Raw genomic sequence first — 24770 nt, forward strand, 5'->3', positions numbered from 1 at the left:
TACAAGTCGATATGGGCTTCTCCAACGTTACTTCCAAGTCCCCCAATTCTCTTGTTTTCCTTTCTCTCGGTTTACACGACGCACTTTATATGCATGACGTCGTATAAGCCCAAAGAGTTAGCGGCCAGTCAAAAGCTCGTGTCACGCTACATTATCGACTCGATTCTTCTCGTTGTGTGCAACCGTGAAAATGAAAAGAGTCGGGTGAGAAAGTTTGCGTTTAAACGGCAGCCCCTACGTACGTCGCAACACGAACTAGCATACGCAGCCTGATCGAAATGCTTTGGCTACATTAAAACCAGTGGCAAGAAGTTTGCTATGTATACTACCGGTTTTTATACATCATTTCTTTTACGTTCCGTTGCTACGTCGTACCAATAAACATGTTACGTAGCCGATTGAACGGCCATCTCACGCAATAAGTCCACCCCACTCATCATCTACGTTCTTCTTCAGTTATGAAAAGCCTCTTGAATTTTGTTCATAAAGGCTAGAAAAAAATCGTGATGCCGTCGTGAATGTACGGTGTAAACGAAAGGCAAATCCAGAGGAAAAGCGCACGGAGCTTCAACGACGAGGCGTGTTGTGAGGTTGTCTTGGCAACGAACGACAGGGCTTGTCTGACACTGTCCAACTGCGAACAGTGCTGCTGCAGTATCTCACGAAACTGACTGCTGGAACAAGGTGGTGCATAAAACATGCCTTGACGTCATTTCGTTTTATGTCGACAACGTTTCGCTATCTTTTAATCGCACAACTTTGGAGATGGGCAACTGCAAAGGCAAAGGCAGTGATTCGTTTAACAAGCAAAATAGCTCGGCCTTCGATCGTGTTACGTCCCGCACTTCCACCGATGATGATTGCCTTCTCTACCAGTTGGCCGACTATCAGAAAGGTAAGAAATTGGATTTTGGCTTTTTTTTTTTAAGAATTGAGTTTAGGATTTATCATGTTGAAAGGTGGGGATCTCATCAGGTACTTTACTAAAGAAGGACCTCGTGCTACTGAAGAACTTCTTAAAGAACAGATTCCAATGCTCCTCTATCGCAAAGGAGAGGGACAAATGGTCAGAAGATCGGACTATCTCAAATGGAAGTATCGTAAAAAACGACACGTAAGTTTCATTAATCGATTGCTTGTTATTATCGATGTTAACTCTTTGTGTTTGAAATCAGATGGCAGTGGCCGTCAATGAAGATGTCCCCGGCTGGGCGGATCATTTTGCCTGTTGGAATTTTGATTATCGCGGATCGTTAGGTGAATCCCTCTTGCACGTTCTGATCGTTTGCAACACATCCGTCCACACAAAATTGGCCAAATTGCTCATCGTATTGTTCCCCAATTTGGCGCTGGACGTGGTCGAGGGAAACGAGTTCAGAGGTTTGACAGACAACGACTTGATGATGTAAAAAAAAAAAAAAATTGGGTCGATATTATCGATTTCACACATTTGGAACGCAGGAGCGAGTGCCCTTCACCTGGCCATCGCCTACGACAGTTTAGAAGTCATCAAACTGCTAGTAGAAGCTGGTGCAATAGTCGATCAACGAGCCGTAGGTATAAACTTTTGAAAATCATTCTACTTTGATCGCTTGATATTTAATCGTTGAACATTGGAAGGCACGTTCTTCTTGCCTCGCGATCAGCAGAGGGAACGACCTAGCCGAGTCACCGATTACGAAGGTTTGGCCTATTTCGGTGAATATCCAATATCGTGGGCTGCTTGTTGTAATAACGAAGCCGCCTACAATCTGCTGATTGATCGTGGGGCCGATCCGAATAGCCAAGATTCCTTTGGTAACATGGTACTCCACATGGTAGTTGTTTGCAATAAGCTGGTAAATGTGTTAACAATGAAAGATATGTGATGTTTTTAAAAATGAATTTTAAATACATCAGGAAATGTACGGCTATGCTTTGAGACATCCTCGCATCCAGGCTAAAATGGGCATCATTAACAAAGCAGGACTCACCCCGTTGACCCTTTCTTGCCACCTGGGTCGTGCCACTATTTTTCGTGAGATGCTTGAACTGACTGCCAAAGAGTTTTGGCGATACTCTAACATTACCTGTTCGGCTTACCCTTTGAACGCTCTCGATACGATCCTGCCGGATGGACGATGCAGTTCGTTTACATTCAAAAAATGTGATGGTTTTTAGAAATGTATACATCCATTATTCAAATTTCAGACATGACGTCCGCTCTGATGATCATCCTTAATGGAACGAAAGAGGAACATTTGGACATGTTGGATGGTGGCATCATTCAACGATTACTGGAAGAAAAATGGAAGACATTTGCCCAGAGGCAATTCCTCAAACGACTTGGCATCCTCTTCTTCCATTTGTTTGCACTCAGCGCTGCAGTGTACACGCGGCCAAGACGAGACAGACCGTTAATTCCGCACGACTATGACGACCTCAATGCCATGGATATCGCTCGTTTCTGTTTCGAGATTGTCACGTGTCTCAGTTGCATCGGTTACGTCGTCATTCAACAAATTTCTGAACTTAAAAATGTCGGCCTAAGAGGATTTCTTTATCAACTGGTTAGTTATGTTTTCAATTTCATCTTGTACTCATTTATTCAACCTTGTTTTATGTGCAGTCCAACAATCCTGCAAAGGCCATCTTTTTGGCATCCAATTTTTTAACGTTGTCGTGCATTCCGTGTCGACTGCTGGGCAAGCGAGAGCTAGAAGAAGCCATCTTGATCTTTGCCTTGCCTTCCGCCTGGTTCTTTCTCATGTTCTTCGCCGGAGCCATTCGTCTCACTGGTCCGTTCGTCACCATGATCTACAGCATGATCACCGGTGACATGCTCACCTTTGCCATCATTTACGCCATCATGTTGCTGGCCTTCTCTCAGGCGTTCTTCTTCCTTCACCGCGGACATCCGGACAAGCCTCCACTGTTCAGCAATTTCTTCTCCACGTGGATGGGCCTCTTCCAGTGGACACTCGGCGACTACAACGTAAGAATAAAAGCTTAGGATAAAATCAAAGGACTACACTCATCATGAACACATTGATTAGTACAATTCGCTGCAAGACACGGTTTATCCGGCCTTGACCAAGATCGTTTTCGTCATCTTCATGATCATGGTGCCGATTCTGCTGTTGAACATGTTGATCGCCATGATGGGCAACACTTATGCGCTCGTCATCCAGCAGAGTGAGAAGGAATGGGTGAAACAGTGGGCCAAAATCGTCATCGCCCTGGAGCGAGCGGTCAATCAAATGCATTGCAAAGAATATTTGCTGACGTACAGCATCAAAGTATCAGGTGGAAGTGATGGAACAGATGGATCTCCACCTCAAGAAGAAGTGCGAGGCGTCATGGTCATCAAGAGTCAGTTTCCAAATTTTATTTTCATATTCAAATAGATTAACATTTTGAACTCCTTTGTTTTCCAGGTAAAAACAAAACGAGAGCTAGACAGAGGAAAGGTGCACTCAATAACTGGAAGGTATGTCATTAAACGATTTTATTTGGATATAGTCTCATGTCGTTGGGAAATTCAGAGAGTTGGCAAACGGACGATCAAAGAACTGAAACGTCGTGGCATCACGGGCGATCAATTGCGTCGCCAAATTTGGGAGCCCCGCACACCGTCTACCACATCCATCAATGCCAGGTATTAAGGACAAAATGTCAAGTTCGACTGCACGTCAAGAAGTCATTGAATAAGTTTAAAATTTTCCACATATTTCTATGCAGCCCGTGCGTCACTCCTATACCTTGTCCGTCATCGGCTGCCATGCTTTTGATGGATAGCATGAATGGTGGCTCTGGTGTCGCCATGGGAGGGCCCGGCATTGATTCCTTCGCCTTTGGGGCTGCGTTCAACGACTTGTCCGGTTTCTCTGGAGGTGGTGGCCATCAGCAGAACAACGCCCCTAATCCCGCACCGGGTAAAATGTGATCTGTGTTTTAATGTGTTACATTTTCATTCATTTGTATGTCATTTTCTACACAGTCAATCAGGATATACTCAATGCGGCTCTTTTGAACAAGCTTTCAATGAACTTGCCATTCGAGGACATTTTCGAATCAACTTGTACAGCACCTGTGGCCGCTGGGCCTCCTGTAGCCGCCGTGACAGCCGTAGCTCCTGTGACACCTACGGCCGTTGCTCCTGTAACACCTACGGCTGTTGTAGTGCCGGATGTGACGCCGACGGCCGTTGTGGCACCGATGCCCGTTGTCTTGCCAACTGTCGCACCGATGCCTGTTGTGGCACAACCGATGGCCGTTGTAGCACCGGCGGTGGTACCCGTAGATACTGTGACGTCAGCAACTGCAATGGCATCACCGATCCCTACCAATCCAGTACCGCCTGCCCCTATAGAAATTTCGAACCCACCTTTGGTTACGCCCACTCCACCTACTCCAACAACGACCTCGATATTTCCACCACTCCCACCCTTGCCACTCGATTGCGGTCCGTCTTTTACCGATCAACTGGACAATTCGTCACAATTGTCCGATATTGAAAATGAACTTATTGCTCAAACTTTGTTGAGTGGCAATGTCAAACATAGAAAAACGGCCAACTCGCATCCCGGGAAGGATTCTCTTCCGCCTTTGTTTCGGGCCCGTCTTCTCGATACTCCGAATCAATCGATCGAAGGAGAGCTGATCTTTGCTGGATCGACGGAAAGCGCCATTTCTGTTTGTAGCACTCCGGCTAACACGACGGTGCCCATGATGACACCAGTTCACTTCACCACCGAGTCCAGACGACGTAGTAGTCCGAGTGTAATCCAACGAGCTGAGAGCATCGATGTAGTTGGAATCCGGCAACAGTTCAATGAACCCAAAAGCCCATCCATCAGCGATAGCATCCATCAGCCAACGATTATTATCAACACTGAATTAAAACGAGAAAAATTACCTCCACTCGTCGTAGATGATAAATTACTAGCCGCTGTTCATCGCGATCCTTCCGTTTCTAAAAATCAAAACAAACGTTCGAAACATCGTCATCATCGGCGACATCATCAATTCATTCGAAGCAACGTTGTCGCACCCATGGAATTTTTCCCTGAACCAGAAACACAGCCAACAACAGAAGTCTGTCAGTTAGAAGACTCCACTTCCGAATCATCCCAGCCGGATCCTGCCCCGGAAGAAGAATCACCAAGGTCTGAACCCGAACAGGTCATCGTTGAAACAGTTTCTAATCCTCACGCACGTTCGTTATTGGCACGCTCTATCACAGTTACTCAAGAAGAAAATGAACATCGCAAGAGGATCCAGATGCTGAAGAGTTCCAGTAGCATTCCAGTGGATCATCGGGTACATTTGACAGACAACGAGTCTCTGGCCAGCAGCTCTAGCGGTGTTGAAGAGAGTCTTTACACGGCGACACGTGTGAAGAAAGAACGTATGAGTTCGCAGAGTAGCAACACTAGCAGTGGATCGCAAACTGCCGCAAGCCCAGAAGAGCAACCGGCCATTATGGCCTCTGACCCTGTTGTTGTCTTTCACATCAGCGGTACGGGTGTCACCGATGACTTTACAGCACCTGGTCGACTTCCGAACAGTCCCATGTTGAGCACTAAATTGATGATGAGCACCAATAACAAGAGACCCATGACTCGCCATACAGCAAAGATGGCGACCATCACTGCTGCTAGTAAAGTGAAAAGGTTTAATTTAATGACGGCCTCAAAAGGAAGAAATCGATCACCAATGCGTCGGGAAGCTGTTGAACTTGCACGATCTTCTACTTCATCGCGGATAGACCAGGCCAAAGCGGATCACTTCAGTCCGTCAGCTTCTCCGGCCGTTCTGAATTTGAATCATTTATTGAGTGGCGATGACATTGAATCTCACATCCCTGATGAAATGATTGGCGATCCTTAAACGCACAGCATGGATTGAGGTTTCCAGTAGAGTCCTTCATCTTCATTCATTGAATTAATAACATTTGCCCATCATCAGCTTTAATATCTATTCCATTTCATTCTGTTTTGTCCCCCTGAATTTAAATTTTCGACCTCTGTCTTCTATTTATTTGTATTTAACTAATCGGTCACAGACGAAAGCTCATTATTGAAGATGATGTCTGATTAAAAAATCTTGAAAGTAAGTATTTACGGTGGTAGCATCAAATTATCGGAACGTGCTGCCTATTATTCCCACCTCTTTCCCCTTTTGTAACACTCATAACTTCTCTTAATCAATCTTGTTGATATGATTATTATATTACGGTTAATTATACTGCAGTATATTCACTTGTTTGTTTTTTTCCCAAATTTACTCGTTCTAACGATTCGCTAATTTTCAAAACACTGTCAAGAATACGAACCCATCCATTCTGACAAATGACATTTTAAAACCCCTTTTTAGGGTTCAGAAGGGTGACAACCACAGCAGGGGTACAGTGAATTTCAAATGGCTCTATCGAGGTAACACTAAAGGCTGACACTTTTGACGTCTAGGGCTTGCCGAGGGGATATCACATGCGGAGGTGTCCAGCTGGGCGAAGGGATGGACATTTTCTTTCGCTGGGCAGTTTGCTCATCTTAGTGAAATCTGATGCCGAATCCACAAGCGGTCAGTTAGGCTCAATGAATAATGTGCAAACACACATCTATGCTATGTCAACAATACGGGTAATGTACACACATAGGGAGGCGAATGAAACTGCATTATCATATCACGGATGGCAAAGTAAACAAGACATCTATCCATATCTAAATACATTATTAGGATCTAATATCGATCATTTCACGGTAGCCAGCCGTCAATTTCTTGCGCTGGGCAATATCAGTTTACCATCATCGTAGTTTAGTTAAAAGAAGGGCGCACGTTTTTATTGGGGGTTGGCTAATGTCAATACAATTGGGAACGGGGTTTGCTTTTGCTATATACATAGGATCCATTCTTCTTTTGTTGACTCATTAGACTATCAATTCCATTAGAAATGACTCTCTGATAATAAACACAGCGCTACGCAATGACCTCGCAAGTTCACAGCCCTTATTATTTCTCCTCTTTAAATAGCTTTTATGATATGATTGACGCCATTTGTTTCATGTGCCGGAAGAGCCTCTTTGACTCGTCCTCTATTTCAGTTTTTAATTCTACAGCGTTTCGCGAGAAGGCCTACACATGACGTAATAGTCGATGCTCTTCCGGCTCTCCAAATGCCGGCGGAATCGCAGAAACACAAAGAGAAGAAAACAGCACAAGAGTGGTACCGCAAAGATGACCTTTGAAACTCCGGCCGACAAACGGGAAAAACAGATTTCGTTTCGGAACGTGGTCGTCAGCGGCAAAATGCGGAAATACAAGAAGCGCGGCACAACAAAACATTTGCTATGACCTGAGCTTACGCGTCAGACGTACCCTCTCTTGCTTTTCATTACAAGAAGCACATTTAGAGTTAATTCAGCGATGTAACCTGAATGTATTACATTGTATTCTGCCACCACCACCTTTGTTATAGTTTATTAGTTCTATTCACCTCGACAACTAGAGATATATAGCTATTTGGTACTAAACTGTAAACACTAGCGCAGCAGCCCACTGAAAACAAGACAGGCAAAACAACTGAACTAAAAAACAAATGAATAACAAGTAAAAAAAAAGGAAAAGCGGAGGGTTTGTGAAACGGTGATGTTTTCGTCTGTGTGTATACGAGGCACGGCAGCACTAAGTGACAGTTTGTAGTAGTTATCCCCCTGTCTCGACTCCATTAACCTCTGCTGACTGTTCAGGTCACGAGGCAGCTTCAACCGACTTGTATTTCTTCGTCTATATCTCTTTTATTTTTTCTTCATCTTTCGTTGTATTACATTTTCTTGTTTGGCCCGTCGACCTACGTCGTTGTCTGACAAGCTCAACACATTTTGTTGTCTTGACAGCGGCCGTGGTCTATTATTGGTCCAACACTCTATGTACGAGCTTCACAGGGAAGAGTGTTCATTTTAAGGTTTCATAAAACGCTTATCAACACGAAATGACCTCTTACCCTATTGCTGCAGCGCACAGCGGTAGATATAGCTACACCTATAGACCTGTAATAGGTAACCCAATGATCTAGGATACGTTGTTAAATCACGGAAACAGTGTCGTGCAAGACTATCCTTTTCTTAGAGTAGCACTAAATTAATTTCTTTTGTAGATCTAGACCTATACAGAGAATTGTCATGACAAAGAAGACATATTTTAATGACGTATGTATTGCATTTAGGTACTGTACATCATCCTTGACAGAAAGATAAAGGTGAATATTGTTAATGATTAATAGAAGACACATTAAATGATGAAAAACAAAATTCGTAGATCAGGGAAAGTTGTTGCCACCGTGCTGGAACACGAAATCTTTATTCCTTCCAAGGTTAGTCTTAAACAATTTATCTGGCGATGAGGACAACATTAAAGTTGAGGTTTTCACATTGCTGTTATTGGGATTACAACTAATGCTTTCACCAGGTGATGAGGAAGATGATGTCGAGGGCGTACCTGATGTTATTGGACATACTGAGCATCCAGGCAAACAAACGTGCTGGAACGGATGCTGGCTAGGCGGCCTGTAATGGCTAGGGAAAAGCCAAGGGTACGAATGTGGATTGCTGGCCGCAGCAGCGGCTGCGGCCGCAAAATAAGCCGACGGGTGCAAAAACGACATCATTCCTGCAGCCGAAGGATAAGGTGACATCATTCTCAAAGCTGAAGGATATGCCATTGATGTTGATGAAGATACAGACATCGAATGTCCGTACTGCGAACGACTGGGCGATGATGTGGTCGGGAGTAAGGATGTCGTTGGCATGAAGGCGGATTTATTCGAGCCGCTTGTTGTCATTGAATAATTACTTCCACTATTATTGGCCTTACTTGAAGTCATAGTTCCATCATCGACATTATTCATCGTCATAATATCTGAAGAAGACGATTGATGGTTCGGTTGATGGCCAACTAACTGCTGGACAGCTTTAGCGACGTCCCCACCACAACTCTCCAGTGCACTTTCTACTGCATTTTTCGGATGAAACGGGAAAACTCTGGTCAGCATGTCAAGTGATCCGTGATGCTGAAGAACACGTTCCTTATTGGGCCCAGCTGGCGACTCGGTGATTGCAGGATCGTCGTTATTGTTCAATGCTAAATTCAGAACTTTTTCTACCGTTCGCTGTTGATCTTCTTGGCCGATGGCTTGCAGTTCCTCCTCATCTGAACCTTTTGAATTCAAAATGTATTTCCATTCAATTATGTGACTGAGAAATGTGTAATCAAAATAATTACCAGAATTGTACATGGATTCGTCAAGTGGATCGTCCTTCTTGGGTGAATCACGGCCTCCAAATATGGGCCCAGGTGGCAAGAAAGGCATCCGGGTTCCAGTGGCGACAGAGCGCAATCCAAGAGCGATAGCATCTTCGGTAGCTTGTTGCCGTTTCAGTGCTACCTATATTCACGCAAAATTAAACATTTGATTCATTTAAACGAAAGGGGTTGGTATTAGAGTCATACCTGAGCGGCCATGACTCGTTGTCGCTCTGCAATTAAATTGCACTTGACACAGAGGCAGTCCTTGAACCGGCAGTGACGTTTGTGGCCTTTGAGCCAAGAGATGACTCCGTGATTGCGACATCGGGCGCATTTCGGTCGACGAAGAGCTGCTCCGCCGTTACTACATGATGCAGACCCATTGCTGATGGACATTGCTGATTTACTGTTGCTGCTCGTTTCCATCTCAAAAACTGAACCACATCTAAAGGGTAATGACATAAAATACTTCTCCTTTTAAACCCTCGTGCTTTAAGCTCTCGACGTCCAACACCTTCGCTTGGCATAAGGAAGCGTGTGTCTTGTGTGGGAAGCAGCATCCAGCTGAAATCTCACTGGCTGCCGGCCGAAACCCAACAACTGTGATTGGTCCAGCATTTGTGTTGTCCCTTTACACCATGTGTCCATGTCCTCCAATCCTGGAAGTATATAGGCGAAAAATGAGCCAATAGTTGCAGTCTATGATACCGTAAATCACAATAATTCATACAAGGATTAAATCCTAAAAATTATACTTAATGAGAGTGATTAGACAAGTATACAATAGTTGAAATAAACTATAGAATAATTCAAATAAAATGTATTCCTTATGCGAGTAAAGCCAAATTTAATCAAGGGTATAGAACCTCACACAAATGTACTGTTCATTGATCCATTAATAAAGTAAATTAGAATATTTGGTTTCTACTTTGTTGTTCTGAAATTGTGTGTTTTCATGGCCTGACTTCGTGAGTTGCTTCTATTCTTTTTGTCTAGGATTAAATAAGATTTTTAAAATTCTTGCTGATGTTAAGACAGATGTGTGTACGTTACATCTGTCAAATACATATAGACTACACACATTTTCGTTAAAGTGTACGAATGGACAGTAGTTGCTGTGTATATGAATACAGCCTTTACTACACGCATACTGTTGTAAAAAGGAAAAGAGTTTGTCTCTCTTTGCCTGTGTGTTTACTGTGTATATACGAATCGCTCGTCCAAACTCGTCAGCTTGTGGGAAAAAGCTTTTAGCGGACTGACGGCAGTAATGTCGTGATGTGATTGACACGGACCGCGGTCGCGAAGCTAAACTTGATACGACTACAACCAGTGGGGAGAAAGAAGCTATAGGAACAGTACCAGGATGGAAAGAATAAAGAAAGGAAAAAAAAGGGCTAATGACCACCCCTTGTATTTCTTGTGCTGTGTGTGTATATATACTAACGGCACTGTATTTGTTGTTGTTACAAATATAACCGGCCAACAGCGGGAGTCCGCCACATCAGGCTGACACGTACGTTAGCTTCTCTTTTTTCAAATCTCAGTCAATGTTTAGATGGGTTCACAATTCTATTTGCTTTTTTTTTTTTTGCCTTCATTATTTTTTTCCTTTTCTGTCTTGAGAAATCAACACAAACAGACGAGGTCGCAGTATGCCATTCAGCTCGAAAAAACAAGTGCGAGACTTGTGCCGTAGTCCAGCTTTTCCACGAACTTTGTTCCTATGGTGATAGAACCTTTATTTAAAATGAATGTCTTAATATGAACTGATTAGATACAAAACCTATTCCTTATTGACGAATAGATAGGGTATAACTTTCTTATCGAACTATTTTGAACATTAATGGGTGTAAAATAGGAACATTTTTTAATAACTGGCAATGTCGTGTTTCATTGCAAAACCTCCAGACGTCATTCTATCAGTTCTGTCTTCGGTGATCCATTTACAGAAAGTCTAACACGTGAAAGTAATTTGTGACGTTACTGTCATGTCAGTTTGGCAAAGTGATTGAAAAGCCAAATAATAGGCAGTTGATCGACAGGAAAAATCGCCTAATTCATTATTATTATTTCTTTTCACAAGCATTTCGAGCCAATCTGAAATGGATAAAGCCGATGAGCCTATCGACGTCATTCCCGTCACGAGTTTAGATGACGAACAACAAAAAATCCAGAAAGGCAAAAATGAAGACTATGACAGCCCTCAACATTTAGTCGTTGAATCAGCCGAAGTGGCGAATGCAAATGATGCCTTCTCCCCTGCTCCTCAACTTGAAAGTTCCCTTAATGAATCAGCAAATGATAGTTATGTACAAGTGGAAGGGCTTTTAAAGTTGCCACAACTAGAGAGCACAAGGCTTAGCATGACAGATGCAGATTTGAGCAAAATTCAATCAGAGACTGGAGACTCACAAAATCCTTTAAATGCTGGCTTTGTAAAACCTAACTTTGATAATCAGTCTTCCTCAAAATTGGATTCAAATGAAATTTCTGTGTTTGCAGAGGATTCTGATGCAGGTAGTTATTGTCTATACCTTAAAAGCTTTTTTAAAATCATCATTTGGTTATTTCTTTACAGGTTCTAACCAACAAATTGAGTCAGAAGAAAATGTTCAGCTAACTTCAGGCATAGATTCAAATATGGAATGCCTCAATGAGTCTATAAATTCTGCTTCGGAAAGCCAAGGTTGAATTTCGAGTGCCTGATTGTGACCATATCTATATTTTGTTTCTTGTTTAGAACTCATTGACACAGACAAGCATGCTGAACCAAATGGCAATATTCTACCACATGCCGACCATTCAGTTGTTGAACAACTGAACGATTCTGTATTTTCAGCTTCTGGCAATTGTGGTAAGAATTTTCCTTGAAGTCAATTTTAACAATGATGACAGCCGTTGGTTTTTCCGCTGAACTCTTTCAGAACCAAATCAGCATGTAGAGCCCGATGACAACAGCTCGTCTCTTCCGAATGGGGAATCGAAGGTGGAAGTTTTGATGAATTGCTTGACGGCCGCTACCGTAAACCAGGGTAAGGACGTCTAAAATACATGTTAAAAATATTGTTACAAAAACTTGGCCTCGTATTTAGAACCTACCAATGATGAGACGACCAAAAATGGAATACAAGAATCAGATGGCGATCCTGTAATCGAATCTTTGAATGAAACGCCAATGTTAGATGCCAAAGGTGAGGATTCAGGTGACCATTCCCATAATTACAACGAACTAAAAGGTTACCTTTTATGGTTTAGCGCCTCTAAATGACGAAAAACACACAGCTATAGAAAGGGAACCTGTGGCTGCAGAACGTACTTCTGTGGAGATCCATTTGAATGATGAAACAATTAGTTCAGACCCAGAGGTTGAACAACTTATGAAACTGCCTGAAACAGTAACGCAACTTACCAGCAAAGATGGAGTCAAAGTGTTTTTGGTTGGCACAGCCCATTTTAGTCAAGAAAGTCAGGAAGATGTTGCCAAGGTAAACGTTTATTGTTACATCAATCCATCGGTTAAATGACAATTCATCTCTTTGCAGACTATCCTCATGACACGGCCTCGAGTGGTTGTTGTAGAACTCTGCGTTTCTCGCCTCAATATCCTTCGCTTTGACGAGCAAACCATACTGGAAGAGGCAAAGAACCTCAATATGGGTAATCAAAAATTATTATTGATAAAGTAGACCCATAATACTTCAAATGAACGCTTTGTCTTTTAGAGAAAGTGCGTTCGACCATCAAGCAATATGGAGCTGTGCAAGGCGCCTTATATCTTCTCTTCCTTTCTACGTCGGCCCATTTAACTCGTCAGTTGGGGATGGCTCCTGGTGGTGAATTTCGTCGGGCCTATCACGAAGCACGTAATGTTCATGGCTGTCGGATTCACTTGGGTGATCGACCGATCCATGTGACACTCCACCGTGCCCTAGCTGCTTTATCACTGTGGCAGAAAGCTAAATTAGTATGGCACCTACTTCTCAATAGAGGACCAATCAGCGCCGAGGAAGTGGAACGCTGCAAGCAAAAGGACCTGCTGGAGGAGATGCTGGAGGAGATGACGGGCGAGTTCCCTCCGTTGAGTCGCGTTTTCGTCCAAGAAAGAGATCTTTGCTTGGCACATTCAATGCAACTTGCCGCCGCCGATGCCGCGTCCGAGGCGCGTTCCAACGGACAATTGAACGAGCCACCCACAGTGGTCGGTGTTGTTGGCATTGGTCATGTGGCTGGCATTTCACGTTACTTTGAAAAAGTTAGTGAGAGCGATGTCAAGAAAGTCATGAGGTAATTAACTAGTTTATTTTCCCTCAGCATACGCTACACAATATTTGTTTATTTTTAACCTTTACTGAAATTTTTCGAATAATTTTATTTAGTATACCGCCACAGACGATGGCAAGTCGCGTATTCGTTGTTTCCTTCAAGTTGTCTGTTTTGGGCCTCGCTTGCTACGGATGTTACAAAGTCATCCCTAAAGTCCTCCCTTCCCGTTTAAGCGGCATTGATTTATCTTCTCTTCGCCAATACATCTTTTCGCGTTAGGACCTAAATCTATTTTCAGGTGTGAAATTATACAAAAGTTTGCATGGTTTAACAATATTCTAAAATAAATTATATTATCTTCAGAATTTTAGCCGATTTCTAAAAGGAGTCATCGTTTGGTATTCGGCAATGGAAATCGAAGTAGAAATGCGAGATGATTACGAGCATGAAGATAAGAACTTGTTATACACTCCCGTGAATATTCCTGGTAGTGGTGTTGATGACGTCATTTTTGCAGAACAGTTCGAAGGATGTGCGTGCTGTGGAACTTGTGTTGACACCAACTGTGGTTGTATTCGAGGTGGAACGCCATTTTACTATTCCGGTTGTGGTTTGGCGGATCCAGACATTCCTCCTAATTTGATTTATGAGTGTCATGTTAATTGTCAGTGTGACTCCAAGTGCTCCAACCGTCTGGTTCAAAAGGGGCCACACATTGGGCTATCGTTGATGGATGCAGGCCCAAAAGGGATTGGCTTATGGTGCGAAATGGATTTGCCGAAAGGAGCGTTCGTCTGTGAATACGCCGGAGAGGTAATAGGAGCAGAAGAGGCTCGGCGGCGCTACGCCAAACAGAAAAGTCTTGGTCTCCGTAATTATATCTTTGCCTTGCGAGAACATTTTGGGAAAGAAACCTCACCAGTCCTAACGTATATCGACCCTTCCTGCATCGGTAACATAGGACGTTATATCAATCATTCTTGCGATCCCAATCTACTGATTGTGCCTGTTCGCACGGACACAGTTGTTCCGAAAATTTGCCTCTTTGCCCGACGAAACATTACCGCCTATACGGAATTAACGTTCGATTATGGTGGAGGTGCGGAACCTATCCAGGGGGTGCCGGATGGATGGAGCGAAGGGACTGTCTGTCGCTGTATGGCGTCTGTATGTCGCCGCCTTTTGCCTTTTGATTATTCTTTAGGCTAACGCCTTGATACATTTTCGGTTTTCCTTTTTCGTCTAAATTACCTTTTTAATCCACATGTTTCTATATGCTTTATTAATTAATATAATATAATTTAATGTTGGAAATGTCCGTATACAATGTGGGTTTCAAATACAATTTCATTGTCACTTAGCGAATTTTCTATCGTTAGATGGCGAAAAGGTATTATTTTGATTTTTAAATCTGGGAATTCGTCTGCTGCTAGGCAGACGAAATACGAAAGTCACATGAAGGTCAGATTCAGTCAAATAATAAAAATATGTGAATCGGGTCACTTTGAGAAGACAGTGTTCTAGTCAGAGGGCGTTAAACAGTTCTCGAAGGACATTAGGATTGAAATCGTCGTCAGGTAAGACAATCTCCAGATATTTACATTATCGATGTTTAAATACTATGTTACTGAACACTAGTGAAGCAAAGAAGATATTTTAGGGCACTGTATCTGTTGATCAAGAGGTAGATTACGTACAGATGGCATATGTACATAATCTCTAGACTATGCCAATTCTCTCAAATCAGGTTTTCTGAGATGGAAAAGGGTGGTTTCATTCCCGTCTGTTAGATTTGGTTTGGTATAGTAAAGAAAGCTTTGACAATTGATGGTCCTTAAAATAGGTGGCTCATGCTGTGGCCCTGTCACCGTATAAAAAGTCCTCTTCAAAGTAATTTTCAAATGCCATGACAGTCGCTAATGTTCCTGTGGCGAAAGCTCCAAAAGACAACAGAATGAGGAAAATATTTTTGCTCAATCTGAACCAGCTCATTTTGTTCCAGAAGGTGATGATATCCAAAGTTGGTGGGAAGAGAAGGCACAGAAAAGTACATGTAAGAGCTCCAGCTAGTGACATCAGCAAATCTAAATTTTCTGTGATCAAAGCCACCAACACTGTCAATTTTTGCAGGGGCGTCAGTAAGTTCTACGTTAGGGTTTTGCTTTATTCCTGCTTGCCTACCGCTTGCGATGAAGATCAAAGCTCGGATTCCAATCTTTGCAGACAACCTGATTCCCTTTTTCTTGCAGCACCTGTCGATGGTTGGTTCAGTAATCTCAAAGGCGGCATGCAATTGATTACCGTAATTAATCAAGAGTGCAATAATCAAACCAATTTTGACTACTTGACACACACTGTTGAAAAGAGTTATGTTAGATTTCCTCCCCTTTAGTACTGGTTAAAGATATATTACTTACATTTCATCTTTGGGCAAATTCATGGTAATGCTGGGATAAGTGTCTTCTCCGTATTTTAGATAGCCGTAGAAGCCAAGGGTAAAGTAAAGGCAACCGATAAAAACCATTCCCGTATTGAGGACTCCGTTCCATTTTCGAAAGTGTCTCGTTGTTCGCATATTGTCATGTAAGGGCAGAACTTGAGTGACGCCCTCGAAAGCGAAAATCACTGTTCCATAATAAAGTAGTAAATGAGTAGCTACAGAAAATGCTGGCCGCTCGTCTACATGCGGCAAGTCCTCCTTGAAGATGTAAATGAAGAGCACTACCAAGCTGATAGCTTTGATGCTGCTCGCCAGGTAGGACAAGCTGTGCAAATGCTCGTGATTTCTGATGCAAGCCATCGCAAGAGCGGGAATGCTCATTACAGCGGTCCAGTGCCTTATTGTCCAATCTAACTCTGGGCAGTAATAGCTTACCAACTAACAAATAGTAAAGATTTATAACAAATTCGTGCGCAAACTCGATCATGTTTTTTACCTGTCGTAAATAGTACCCAGCGAATAGGATAAATACCGAGCAGAATGCCACCTCCTTGATGAAACAGGATATTTTTACGGTGCGCCTATGAGACAATCACTGTAAATTTTCACAACTGATACTTAGTTTGTAAAGATTTATCACTTCGCGATAGTAGCGTATTTCGCCATTTTTGGGGGTCCGGTAAGACAGGCAGTTTCAATCACTTGAGAATAGTCCATGGCCATATCTGGATCGCCACATCGTGATTTTAAGACTTCTGTGCATTTCACAAGCATGTGCATGCAATGGATGGAGAAAAGGGCCATCAGAGGGACTCCGATGGATCCGCCCACCAGACCAGCGTCTTTGAATGCGGCTGGTATAGCGAACAGTCCAGCTCCCAAATTACCTTTGATCAGGTACAATAACGTTCGCCCTGTCCTATTAAGGAAACAGATCAAGGTTAGCAACATTCGCAGTCCAAATGGTCCAAAGAAGTGTATTAAAAAAATTACGATAGAGTGTTGGAATAGTGACTTCTTGAAGAAACGCTTCTTTCCAGAACAGGAGTGCTGCCGCAGTTGATACTCGTAGGCGTCCCTTGTGCTATATTAGATGTCTCGCTAGGATTGCTTGTGTCACCAGCATCATCTTTAATCTTGAAATCGAATGGAGAATCTTGCTTAACATTCTCTCCATTTTCGGCGATGAGATCGATAGTGAAAACTGTCGATTTCATTTTGGATCCTTGAGAGCCAACTCGCGCATGAGAACATTAGCTTTTATACATTTCTGATTTGATGCAGCTTATCTATGTCATGTTAAAACCTGGGGTACAACTGCGTCATTTCAGGTGGGAACAAATCAAGGAAAGTCAGAAGAGCCAACGGCATTCAACAATTTACGCCATAAAACACCAATCCTAGTGCTTATACATATCCATTTTACAATAAAGGGGATGAATAGCGAGCAATGGATTTGTATATCAAGTGGAGCTCCACCAGTGACATTTATAGGCTATGGTGAGATTAATGTTTCATATAATCACGTCATCAGTTGCAAGCGACCGTTTTACCTTGTTAGGTGCAATCTCGTAACGCAAACAAGAATTTAACAAACGCGCCCATTCCGACAAGCATTTTTGGCAGCAACAAGCAATTTTTATGCCTACCCGGTATTTCCTTCGACATTTTTTCTAAAAAAATGATCGACATGCAAATTTCCTATGTATACTGTCTTTCTCGTTTATAACAGCTTTGTTTTCGATGCGTCTATTTTTATTAAAAAGTAGTTCTTCACTTGCCATTCGGCCGGGTCGGATGTCATTTCTGCACTTGAAAGTTAAGGTTATGTAGAGAAACGAGAGACGGCGAGGCGTTTTGCGACAGCAATGTAGGCAGTGAGCGTGAAGCGGACAGGTTTGTCGCATCAAGGTGACCTTTGGTTGTCAAGGCGACTGAGTGAATTTTTGTCTCATTCTCCGAAATTCACAAGACCGTAGAATATCGCCCCATGATGCTCGCATGGCTAATAAAGTGTACTTTGTTTGTCATCGAATACCGTAATGATGATGGTTTCTTACCTGGCTTCGTGTTGCTGTTTTCTAGTTTCTCGGTTGCCGAATTTGAAAAGAGAATCGGAGCTGCATCTAAGAATTGGATCTTTTTCCTCGGTGCAAACATGTCTGGTCATTTTGGCTGACGACTGTGTGTCTCTAGACGAGTTTCGGACAAGTTTGTTGTCGTCATTCAGCTAGCTATATAAAACGGTTTGATGCTTTTCATGCAGGAGTACAGTGATCGCTGCCTTCCAACTCAGTCCAGTTCTCCAGATTTAGGAACGTGGAATTTCCTACGATACATCGGCTCCTCTCTGCGCCAATTCGTATTCGGCAGGCCAAGTCGTCGTCGTTGTGAAAACATAATCGAAACCAACTCCGCCAGGTACTTTTAACGTGAGAACTAAATGAAATCTAGATGTATTAGTGCTCTCGAAGCTATAGACACTTGAAACAAACAACAGGGGATCATGCTTTATCAATTGTGTTATTGTGACGTACTCATTTACCTCGCTAAAACTAGTTAAGCTTGCAACTAATCTGACCAAATATCAACTTTATTGACCACGTTATCCTTTTGAGAGTAGTAGCAAATCTACCATTATGACGGTTGCGTCGGATAGATCAGAGAGGTCCGAGAAATCCATTGCAACAAATGGAAGTAATAGAACTGCGGGTCCTATTCAGACTCGCGTTTTGTCCCTTAACGACGGAGAAAACACGGAACACATTCTTTATCGATTGCAAAAAGGTAACATTTGCTTATAAAAATAAAATTGTTTGGTCTCTTAACTTCTTTATTTTTATTCTGAAGGCTGGAAGCTTCAATTCCGTCTCGGACCTTCATTGCTAGGCAGACGAATACGCCTATACGTGAATCATCCTATAGCTGATGAAGATGGGAACGTAGAACTGTTTGAACGCACGCAATATCGCCAGGTGGAATGGCAACATGATAGCCGCAACAAGGATGACGACACGGCTGTTTATGCTGATATTCTCACTATTGCTCCAGGATCTTATCACTATTACATGATTGACCATGAAAGGTTGGTTATTTATATTTTTTACATTCTTCTCTGTATTAAATATTTTGCCAATTAGCGAGGACCCGAAGCCGTGCGGTTCTGGTTATTTCCTTGTCGATCCCGTTCTCACTTACGGTTATGATGACGAGATGCTGCCAATCGACTGCATTCACTGTCAAACGGTCCTCACGAAATGTCTTGGTCCATTCAGCCAATGGGAAGATCGACTCAGGGTTGCCAAAGAATCTGGCTACAATCTCATTCATTTTACTCCCGTTCAGGTGAATTGCGTTCATTTAAATTGCATTAAACTCACCCGTTATTCTGACATGTTGGGTTATTCTGTAGGAACTGGGCGGCTCCTTGTCGTGTTACTCGTTAAGGAATCAACTTCGTTTCAATCCCATGTTTTACGATGAAGGACGAGAATATTCTATGGAAGACGTGGCCAAATTGGTTAACAAGATGCGCAACGAATGGAAGGTGATTTTGATTGGCTTTAAGCAAGAAAATTTGCGTACTAAAATGATCTAATTTCTTTAACAGATGCTCAGCATCTGCGACATTGTCTTGAACCATACTGCCAATGATAGTCCGTGGCTGCAAGAGCATCCGGAGAGCACCTACAATCTCATTAACTCTCCCCACCTGCGTCCTGCCTACCTGCTCGATCGTCTTCTCCACCACTTGTCGGTTGATATTGGAAATGGTAAATACACCGATAGAGGAATCGACACTAGCATCACATCCGAGGATCACATTGAGGTTTGTAATACTTAAATTTATCTTTCCAATTGATGTGCGTTATCGCCGAGTATTTAGGCTATTGGCCGCCTGCTGCGTGATCAACTTGTCCCGTCTCTTCTGCTGCATGAATTCTTCCTTGCCGATTTGGAAGCCCTCGTAACCGAATTCCTGGAAAGGATGGACGAACGTCTCGTTTTGGACGAAATCCATCCTCCATCAAAGCCCATTACATTGAAACTGATTCAGGATCCTCAGTACCGACGTTTCAAAACAACGGTGGACATGGATACCGCTTTGGATTTGTACAATACTCCGAGGTTGGTCTGTCCGCTGACCTTCAGATTTCCGTACTTTAACTCCTAATTTCATAGGAGTGAAGCCTATGATGAAGACACTCGACGACGTATTAGCGCAGACAAATTCCGTTCGGCAATCGAGCAATTAAACGGCGCCAAATTTCACGAAATCGAGAGCCACTTATCGTCGGCCGTCAATAACGTCCTGGCTACTATGCGTTACGAAAGGCTTCAATGGGATGGCCCACAATTGAAACAAGTTTCCGTCCAGCAGCCTTTAGTTACACCGTATGATAATTCATTTTGTTTTGTATCATTTCAAATTAATTTGTACGTTACGTTCCAGGTACTTTTATCAAACGGCTTCGCACACTTTGGCGGAAGAGGAGGCGAATATGTTCACTCCTGATGCGGCGCTCATTATGGCTCATAATGGCTGGGTAATGAACGACGATCCGTTGCGTAACTTTGCCGAACAGAGCTCCAATGTCTACATCCGTCGTGAACTTATCGCATGGGGAGATAGCGTCAAACTGCGGTACAGAACTCGTTCAATTGTAGATTAGAGCTGATATCTTTATACTGTTTTAATTACCGCTGTCTTACCGTTTTGATTAATAACTATTAACAATGTGGACAACAACAATCATTGCAGGTACGGAGAACGGCCGGAAGACTCGCCGTACCTGTGGGAGCACATGCGCCAGTACACGGAGGAGACGGCCCGCGTCTTCCACGGCATACGTTTAGACAACTGTCATTCAACACCCATACATGTAGCTCAATATTTGCTGGATGCAGCCAGGAAAGTGCGTCCTGATCTCTACGTTATCGCGGAACTGTTCACCAATTCCGATCGCACGGATAACATTTTTGTTAATCGATTGGGCATTTCGTCCTTGATCCGCGGTATTTAGAAATTAATTATCATGAATTTTGATTTGCTTATTCTTCATTTTTACATATAGAGGGAATGTCGGCAGGCAATAGTCATGAGCTCGGCCGGCTTATTCATCGATTTGGCGGTGATCCTGTAGGAGCTTTCATCCAGCCTTTGGCTCGCCCTCTGCAACCATCCATTGCCCATGCCATTTTGTTGGATCAATCCCACGATAATCCTTCGCCTGTTCAGAAACGTTCCGTCTATGATTTACTGCCCACTGCAGCGCTTATCAGCATGGCGTCGTGCGCCACTGGAAGCAACCGCGGCTATGATGAACTTGTTCCTCATCATGTAAAATAGAGTTTATTTCCCTTTTTTATGTGAAAAAAGCAATGCTGAATCTGATTTGAATTTAGATTCACGTGGTGAAGGAAAATCGGTTTTACGCATCCACGAGTGAATTGCCTGGACCTTCGAGTACGCTGGATTACGGCATCATAAAGGCCAAACGAGCCCTCAATGACATGCACCTGAAACTCGGCACCTCAGGCTATTCGCAAGTCTATGTCGATCAAATGACGCCCGATGTTGTAGCCGTCACTCGCCATTGCCCGGTGACTCATCAATCCATTGTTTTAGTTGCCCACACGGCTTTCAACCATCCGAATGAAGGCACTGAACAAGGATATATTAAACCGCTAGTCCTAGATGGATGCGTCGAAGAGGTGATTTTAGAAGCCCAAGTCGTCCATAAGAACCATAGGTCAGTTAATTGACTATTGACTTTAATATACGTGTTTAAATTGTGTTATATGATGATTTACAGTCAGGGAGGATCGCGTTATGTGGCGCCCAACGGTCATCAGCCGCATCCTAGCAGGATCAACGGTTGTGATGACTACCAGTGTATCATTCGTCAAAACGTTAGGGTGGAGGAGGCGCATATGTTGAAAAAAATTAGCGATGCATCATCGGATTCGTCGGGCAAAACGGTCATGCACTTCCAAAATTTCTTGCCTGGCTCCGTGTTAGCCATTAGAGTTAGTTTGACTTCGGAAGCACAATCAGCTGTTGTCCATCTTCGCAGCCTCCTCACTGGCCTCGCTCTTCCAATCTCATCCTCGCCTACACCATCTCCAGTTGCTACAACTCCCAATCTGGACGAATTGCAACGAGCACTTAGTGCCATGAAATTGGTCGATTTGAATTTGGCGCTTTACCGCTGCCACGAAGAAGAAGTGGAAGATGGCCGTCCCGGTTCTTACGTAGTACCAGGTAGTGGACCAATCATTTATTGCGGTCTTCAGGGCGTCATGTCACTCTTGAGTGATATTCGACCTAAAAACGACCTTGGCCATCCCTTGTGCGCCAATCTGAGGGAGGGTGATTGGCTGTCAGCCTACATCAGCAGCCGACTCATGCAACACACAGGGACAGCTGATTTAGGCCGTTGGTTGGAATCTGCCTTGGGTCCATTGAGCAAATTGCCACGATTCTTGGTCCCTTGTTATTTTGACGCCATCATTACTGGGACTTATCTAACTCTGCTGGAACGCTCGTGGTCTCTCATGTCAAAGTAAAACTATTCAAAGTATGAACCTGTGAGTGAAAACGTATACAATCATTTTGTTTTGCTTTTTAGGTTTGTCAACGAAAGCTCCACTTTTGTGAAAGCTGTTGCAATGGGATCAGTTCAATTCGTTGGCTTAATGGGTAATGCACGATTGCCCGAATTATCGCCCTCTTTGGCTCCACCCATGCCCCTCGTCCGGGTAAGAAATGGCCAGCCGGAGCAAGCCTGTCCGACTATTTCAGCTGGTAATTTGAATTCTAAAAATGTTTTCTTCTACATTATAAAATTGTTCTTGTGTTTTTCACAGGTTTGCCCCACTTTTCAGTTGGTTATATGCGCAACTGGGGAAGAGACACGTTCATTTCTTTGCGTGGTCTTCTGTTGCTGACCGGTCGTTACCAAGAGGCACGTTACATCATTCTTGCCTTTGGAGGGTGTCTTCGCCACGGTTTGATTCCTAACTTACTGGATGGTGGTCCCAATGCCCGATTCAATTGTCGCGATGCTGTCTGGTGGTGGTTGCAATCCATTTGCGATTACTGCCGTTTGGCTCCTAGAGGCCACACGATCTTAGACGATGCCGTGAGCAGACTCTTCCCGGATGATGAATCACCTCCTATGCCACCTGGAACCAAAGTAAGGTTTTAATTCATTATTTAATAATTAAAAGAGTTAATGTTGTGGATATTTAATGGCAATAGAATCAACCGCTTTGCGATGTCATGCAAGAGGCTCTGCAACGTCATTTCCAAGGCGTAGAGTTCCGTGAACGTAATGCCGGATTTGCAATTGATCGCGAAATGTTGGATGCTGGTTTCAATAACAAGATCGGTGTCAACACGGAAAACGGTTTCGTTTTTGGTGGCACTGCTCAAAATTGTGGAACTTGGATGGACAAGATGGGATCTAGTGCCAAGGCCGGCAATAAAGGGGAACCAGCTACTCCACGAGATGGTTCAGCTGTTGAAATTGTTGGCTTATCACGTTCTGTTATTGGTTACTTATGGGAGTCTTTCACCGCTGGCACTTACCCATATGCTGGAGTCGAAAGACTCAACGAAGATGGCACGAAAACTCGTTGGACCTATGACGAATGGGCTCGTCAAATTGATCGAAACTTTGAACGATACTTTTGGATCAATGCTGAACCCGATTCGTCCATGGAACCGCACCCCGAGCTTATCAATCGTAGGGCCATTTACAAGGATTCCTATTTGGCATCAAAGCCATGGGCTGACTATCAGCTTAGACCCAACTTTGTTGTTGCTATGGCTGTGGTAGGCATCATCATTTACTGACATTTCCAATTTTTCTCGCATTAAAAAGGTTTTGCTTTTTTAGGCTCCTACAATGTTTACACCGTCGAGAGCTTGGCAAGCATTGCAAATGGCTCTCCAACACTTGCTAGGACCGTTGGGCATGGCAACTTTGGACAGTTCAGATTGGTCTTACCGACCAAATTATTGCAACTCCGATGAAAGTGATGATCCGAGCACGGCCCACGGTTTCAATTACCATCAAGGACCCGAATGGCTTTGGCCAGTCGGATTCTTGCTCCAGGCTATGCTGTACTTTGCTCCATTGGTCGGTGGAGTATCTGAACTCAGGAAAACCATCCGAAAAGTGAAATCGATCTTATCGCGCCACTTCGTGGAAATTCAACAGTCCCCGTGGCGCTCATTGCCCGAACTTACCAACCAGAATGGTAAAGTCTGTCCTGATTCAAGTCCAGCTCAAGCTTGGTCCATGGCCACAATTCTCGAGGTAATGTAGTAATAATTTGTCATTGTCTTATAATTTTAATTGGTTTTCATGTTTTTTCCTTTTAGGTTTTGTATGAGCTTGACAACATCGAACATAAACAGAACATGAACATCAACAAGTTGTGAGTCGAGAGCTGTTACTGAATTCTTCATTGTTTGGGATCTTTTAGACGCTTTTTGAAATTTAATCACATGAAGTCCTATATAAGGGGAAAAGGGAGAAAGTAGTTGTTTTGAAATGTCATTTCCCACCTTCAGCCGCACACCCGTGTACTTTTAGCCGTCTTCTACTTAGGCGCATCTACTTTTCTTCAACAGTTTATTAAAACATCTTATGTCGTTTTTATCGCGTTTGTTATCAACATAGTGGAGAATTCTATTATGCCACTGTCTGGCAGCTATATTGTAATATGTAGAAAAATACACATCTTTGTGCCGGCTTATTCTTCTGGT

The 24770-nt window shown here is 43.2% G+C and overlaps 6 protein-coding genes across 10 annotated transcripts in view; 3 read left to right on the forward strand and 3 right to left on the reverse strand.

Moving 5' to 3' along the window:
• LOC130692251 (uncharacterized) overlaps window positions 1-14869 on the forward strand; it is a 45804-nt gene extending 30935 nt beyond the window's left edge. Inside the window, exons 2-11 of one of the 3 annotated variants that reach the window (XM_059496648.1) lie at window positions 11331-11805; window positions 11867-11974; window positions 12029-12142; window positions 12213-12320; window positions 12381-12479; window positions 12544-12773; window positions 12831-12945; window positions 13011-13572; window positions 13665-13849; window positions 13915-14050. In XM_059496648.1, coding sequence (XP_059352631.1) covers window positions 11391-11805; window positions 11867-11974; window positions 12029-12142; window positions 12213-12320; window positions 12381-12479; window positions 12544-12773; window positions 12831-12945; window positions 13011-13572; window positions 13665-13830 — 1917 coding nt within the window. In that variant the 5' untranslated portion in view covers window positions 11331-11390 and the 3' untranslated portion in view covers window positions 13831-13849; window positions 13915-14050. Of the gene's footprint in view, window positions 1-11193; window positions 11806-11866; window positions 11975-12028; window positions 12143-12212; window positions 12321-12380; window positions 12480-12543; window positions 12774-12830; window positions 12946-13010; window positions 13573-13664; window positions 13850-13914 lie in introns of those variants that run through there. The other 2 variants (XM_057515329.2, XM_057515328.2) reach the window with 2 other exon arrangements.
• Window positions 1-24770, reverse strand: part of LOC130692270 (uncharacterized) — a 54347-nt gene that overhangs the window by 26360 nt on the left and 3217 nt on the right. The window lies entirely within an intron of this gene.
• On the forward strand, window positions 709-5874 carry LOC130692234 (uncharacterized). Its single transcript, XM_057515310.2, has 13 exons — window positions 709-895; window positions 960-1114; window positions 1176-1380; window positions 1462-1557; window positions 1621-1838; window positions 1900-2125; window positions 2191-2549; window positions 2609-2974; window positions 3036-3351; window positions 3417-3469; window positions 3525-3637; window positions 3721-3914; window positions 3980-5874. The coding sequence occupies exons 1-13, from the start codon at window positions 766-768 to the stop codon at window positions 5869-5871; spliced, it is 4323 nt and encodes a 1440-aa protein (XP_057371293.1). The 5' UTR covers window positions 709-765; the 3' UTR covers window positions 5872-5874.
• Window positions 8300-9717, reverse strand: LOC130692259 (doublesex- and mab-3-related transcription factor dmd-4-like). Its single transcript, XM_057515340.2, has 3 exons — window positions 9490-9717; window positions 9262-9424; window positions 8300-9195 (listed from the first exon to the last, which is right to left on the reverse strand). Exons 1-3 carry the CDS (start codon window positions 9709-9711, stop codon window positions 8300-8302), a joined length of 1281 nt encoding a protein of 426 aa, XP_057371323.1. The 5' UTR covers window positions 9712-9717.
• Window positions 14992-24760, forward strand: LOC130692232 (glycogen debranching enzyme-like). 3 transcript variants are annotated; one of them, XM_057515309.1, is made up of 19 exons: window positions 14992-15128; window positions 18258-18412; window positions 18615-18778; window positions 18842-19076; window positions 19132-19336; window positions 19404-19538; window positions 19602-19820; window positions 19878-20119; window positions 20174-20386; window positions 20445-20636; window positions 20754-21007; window positions 21067-21332; window positions 21398-21744; window positions 21808-22557; window positions 22624-22799; window positions 22862-23190; window positions 23256-23831; window positions 23896-24318; window positions 24384-24760. In XM_057515309.1, exons 3-19 carry the CDS (start codon window positions 18631-18633, stop codon window positions 24441-24443), a joined length of 4770 nt encoding a protein of 1589 aa, XP_057371292.1. In that variant the 5' UTR covers window positions 14992-15128; window positions 18258-18412; window positions 18615-18630; the 3' UTR covers window positions 24444-24760. The 3 variants fall into 3 exon arrangements, with proteins under 3 accessions (XP_057371292.1, XP_057371290.1, XP_057371291.1); XM_057515307.1 differs by lacking the exon at window positions 14992-15128 and adding an exon at window positions 16642-16888; XM_057515308.1 differs by lacking the exons at window positions 14992-15128; window positions 18258-18412 and adding an exon at window positions 16749-16888.
• On the reverse strand, window positions 15965-16765 carry LOC130692175 (proton-coupled amino acid transporter-like protein CG1139). The gene is made up of 3 exons (XM_057515251.1): window positions 16632-16765; window positions 16488-16572; window positions 15965-16429 (listed from the first exon to the last, which is right to left on the reverse strand). The coding sequence occupies exons 1-3, from the start codon at window positions 16763-16765 to the stop codon at window positions 15965-15967; spliced, it is 684 nt and encodes a 227-aa protein (XP_057371234.1).

This window comes from Daphnia carinata, chromosome 1, assembly GCF_022539665.2.
Source record: "Daphnia carinata strain CSIRO-1 chromosome 1, CSIRO_AGI_Dcar_HiC_V3, whole genome shotgun sequence".
NCBI lineage: Eukaryota > Metazoa > Arthropoda > Branchiopoda > Diplostraca > Daphniidae > Daphnia > Daphnia carinata.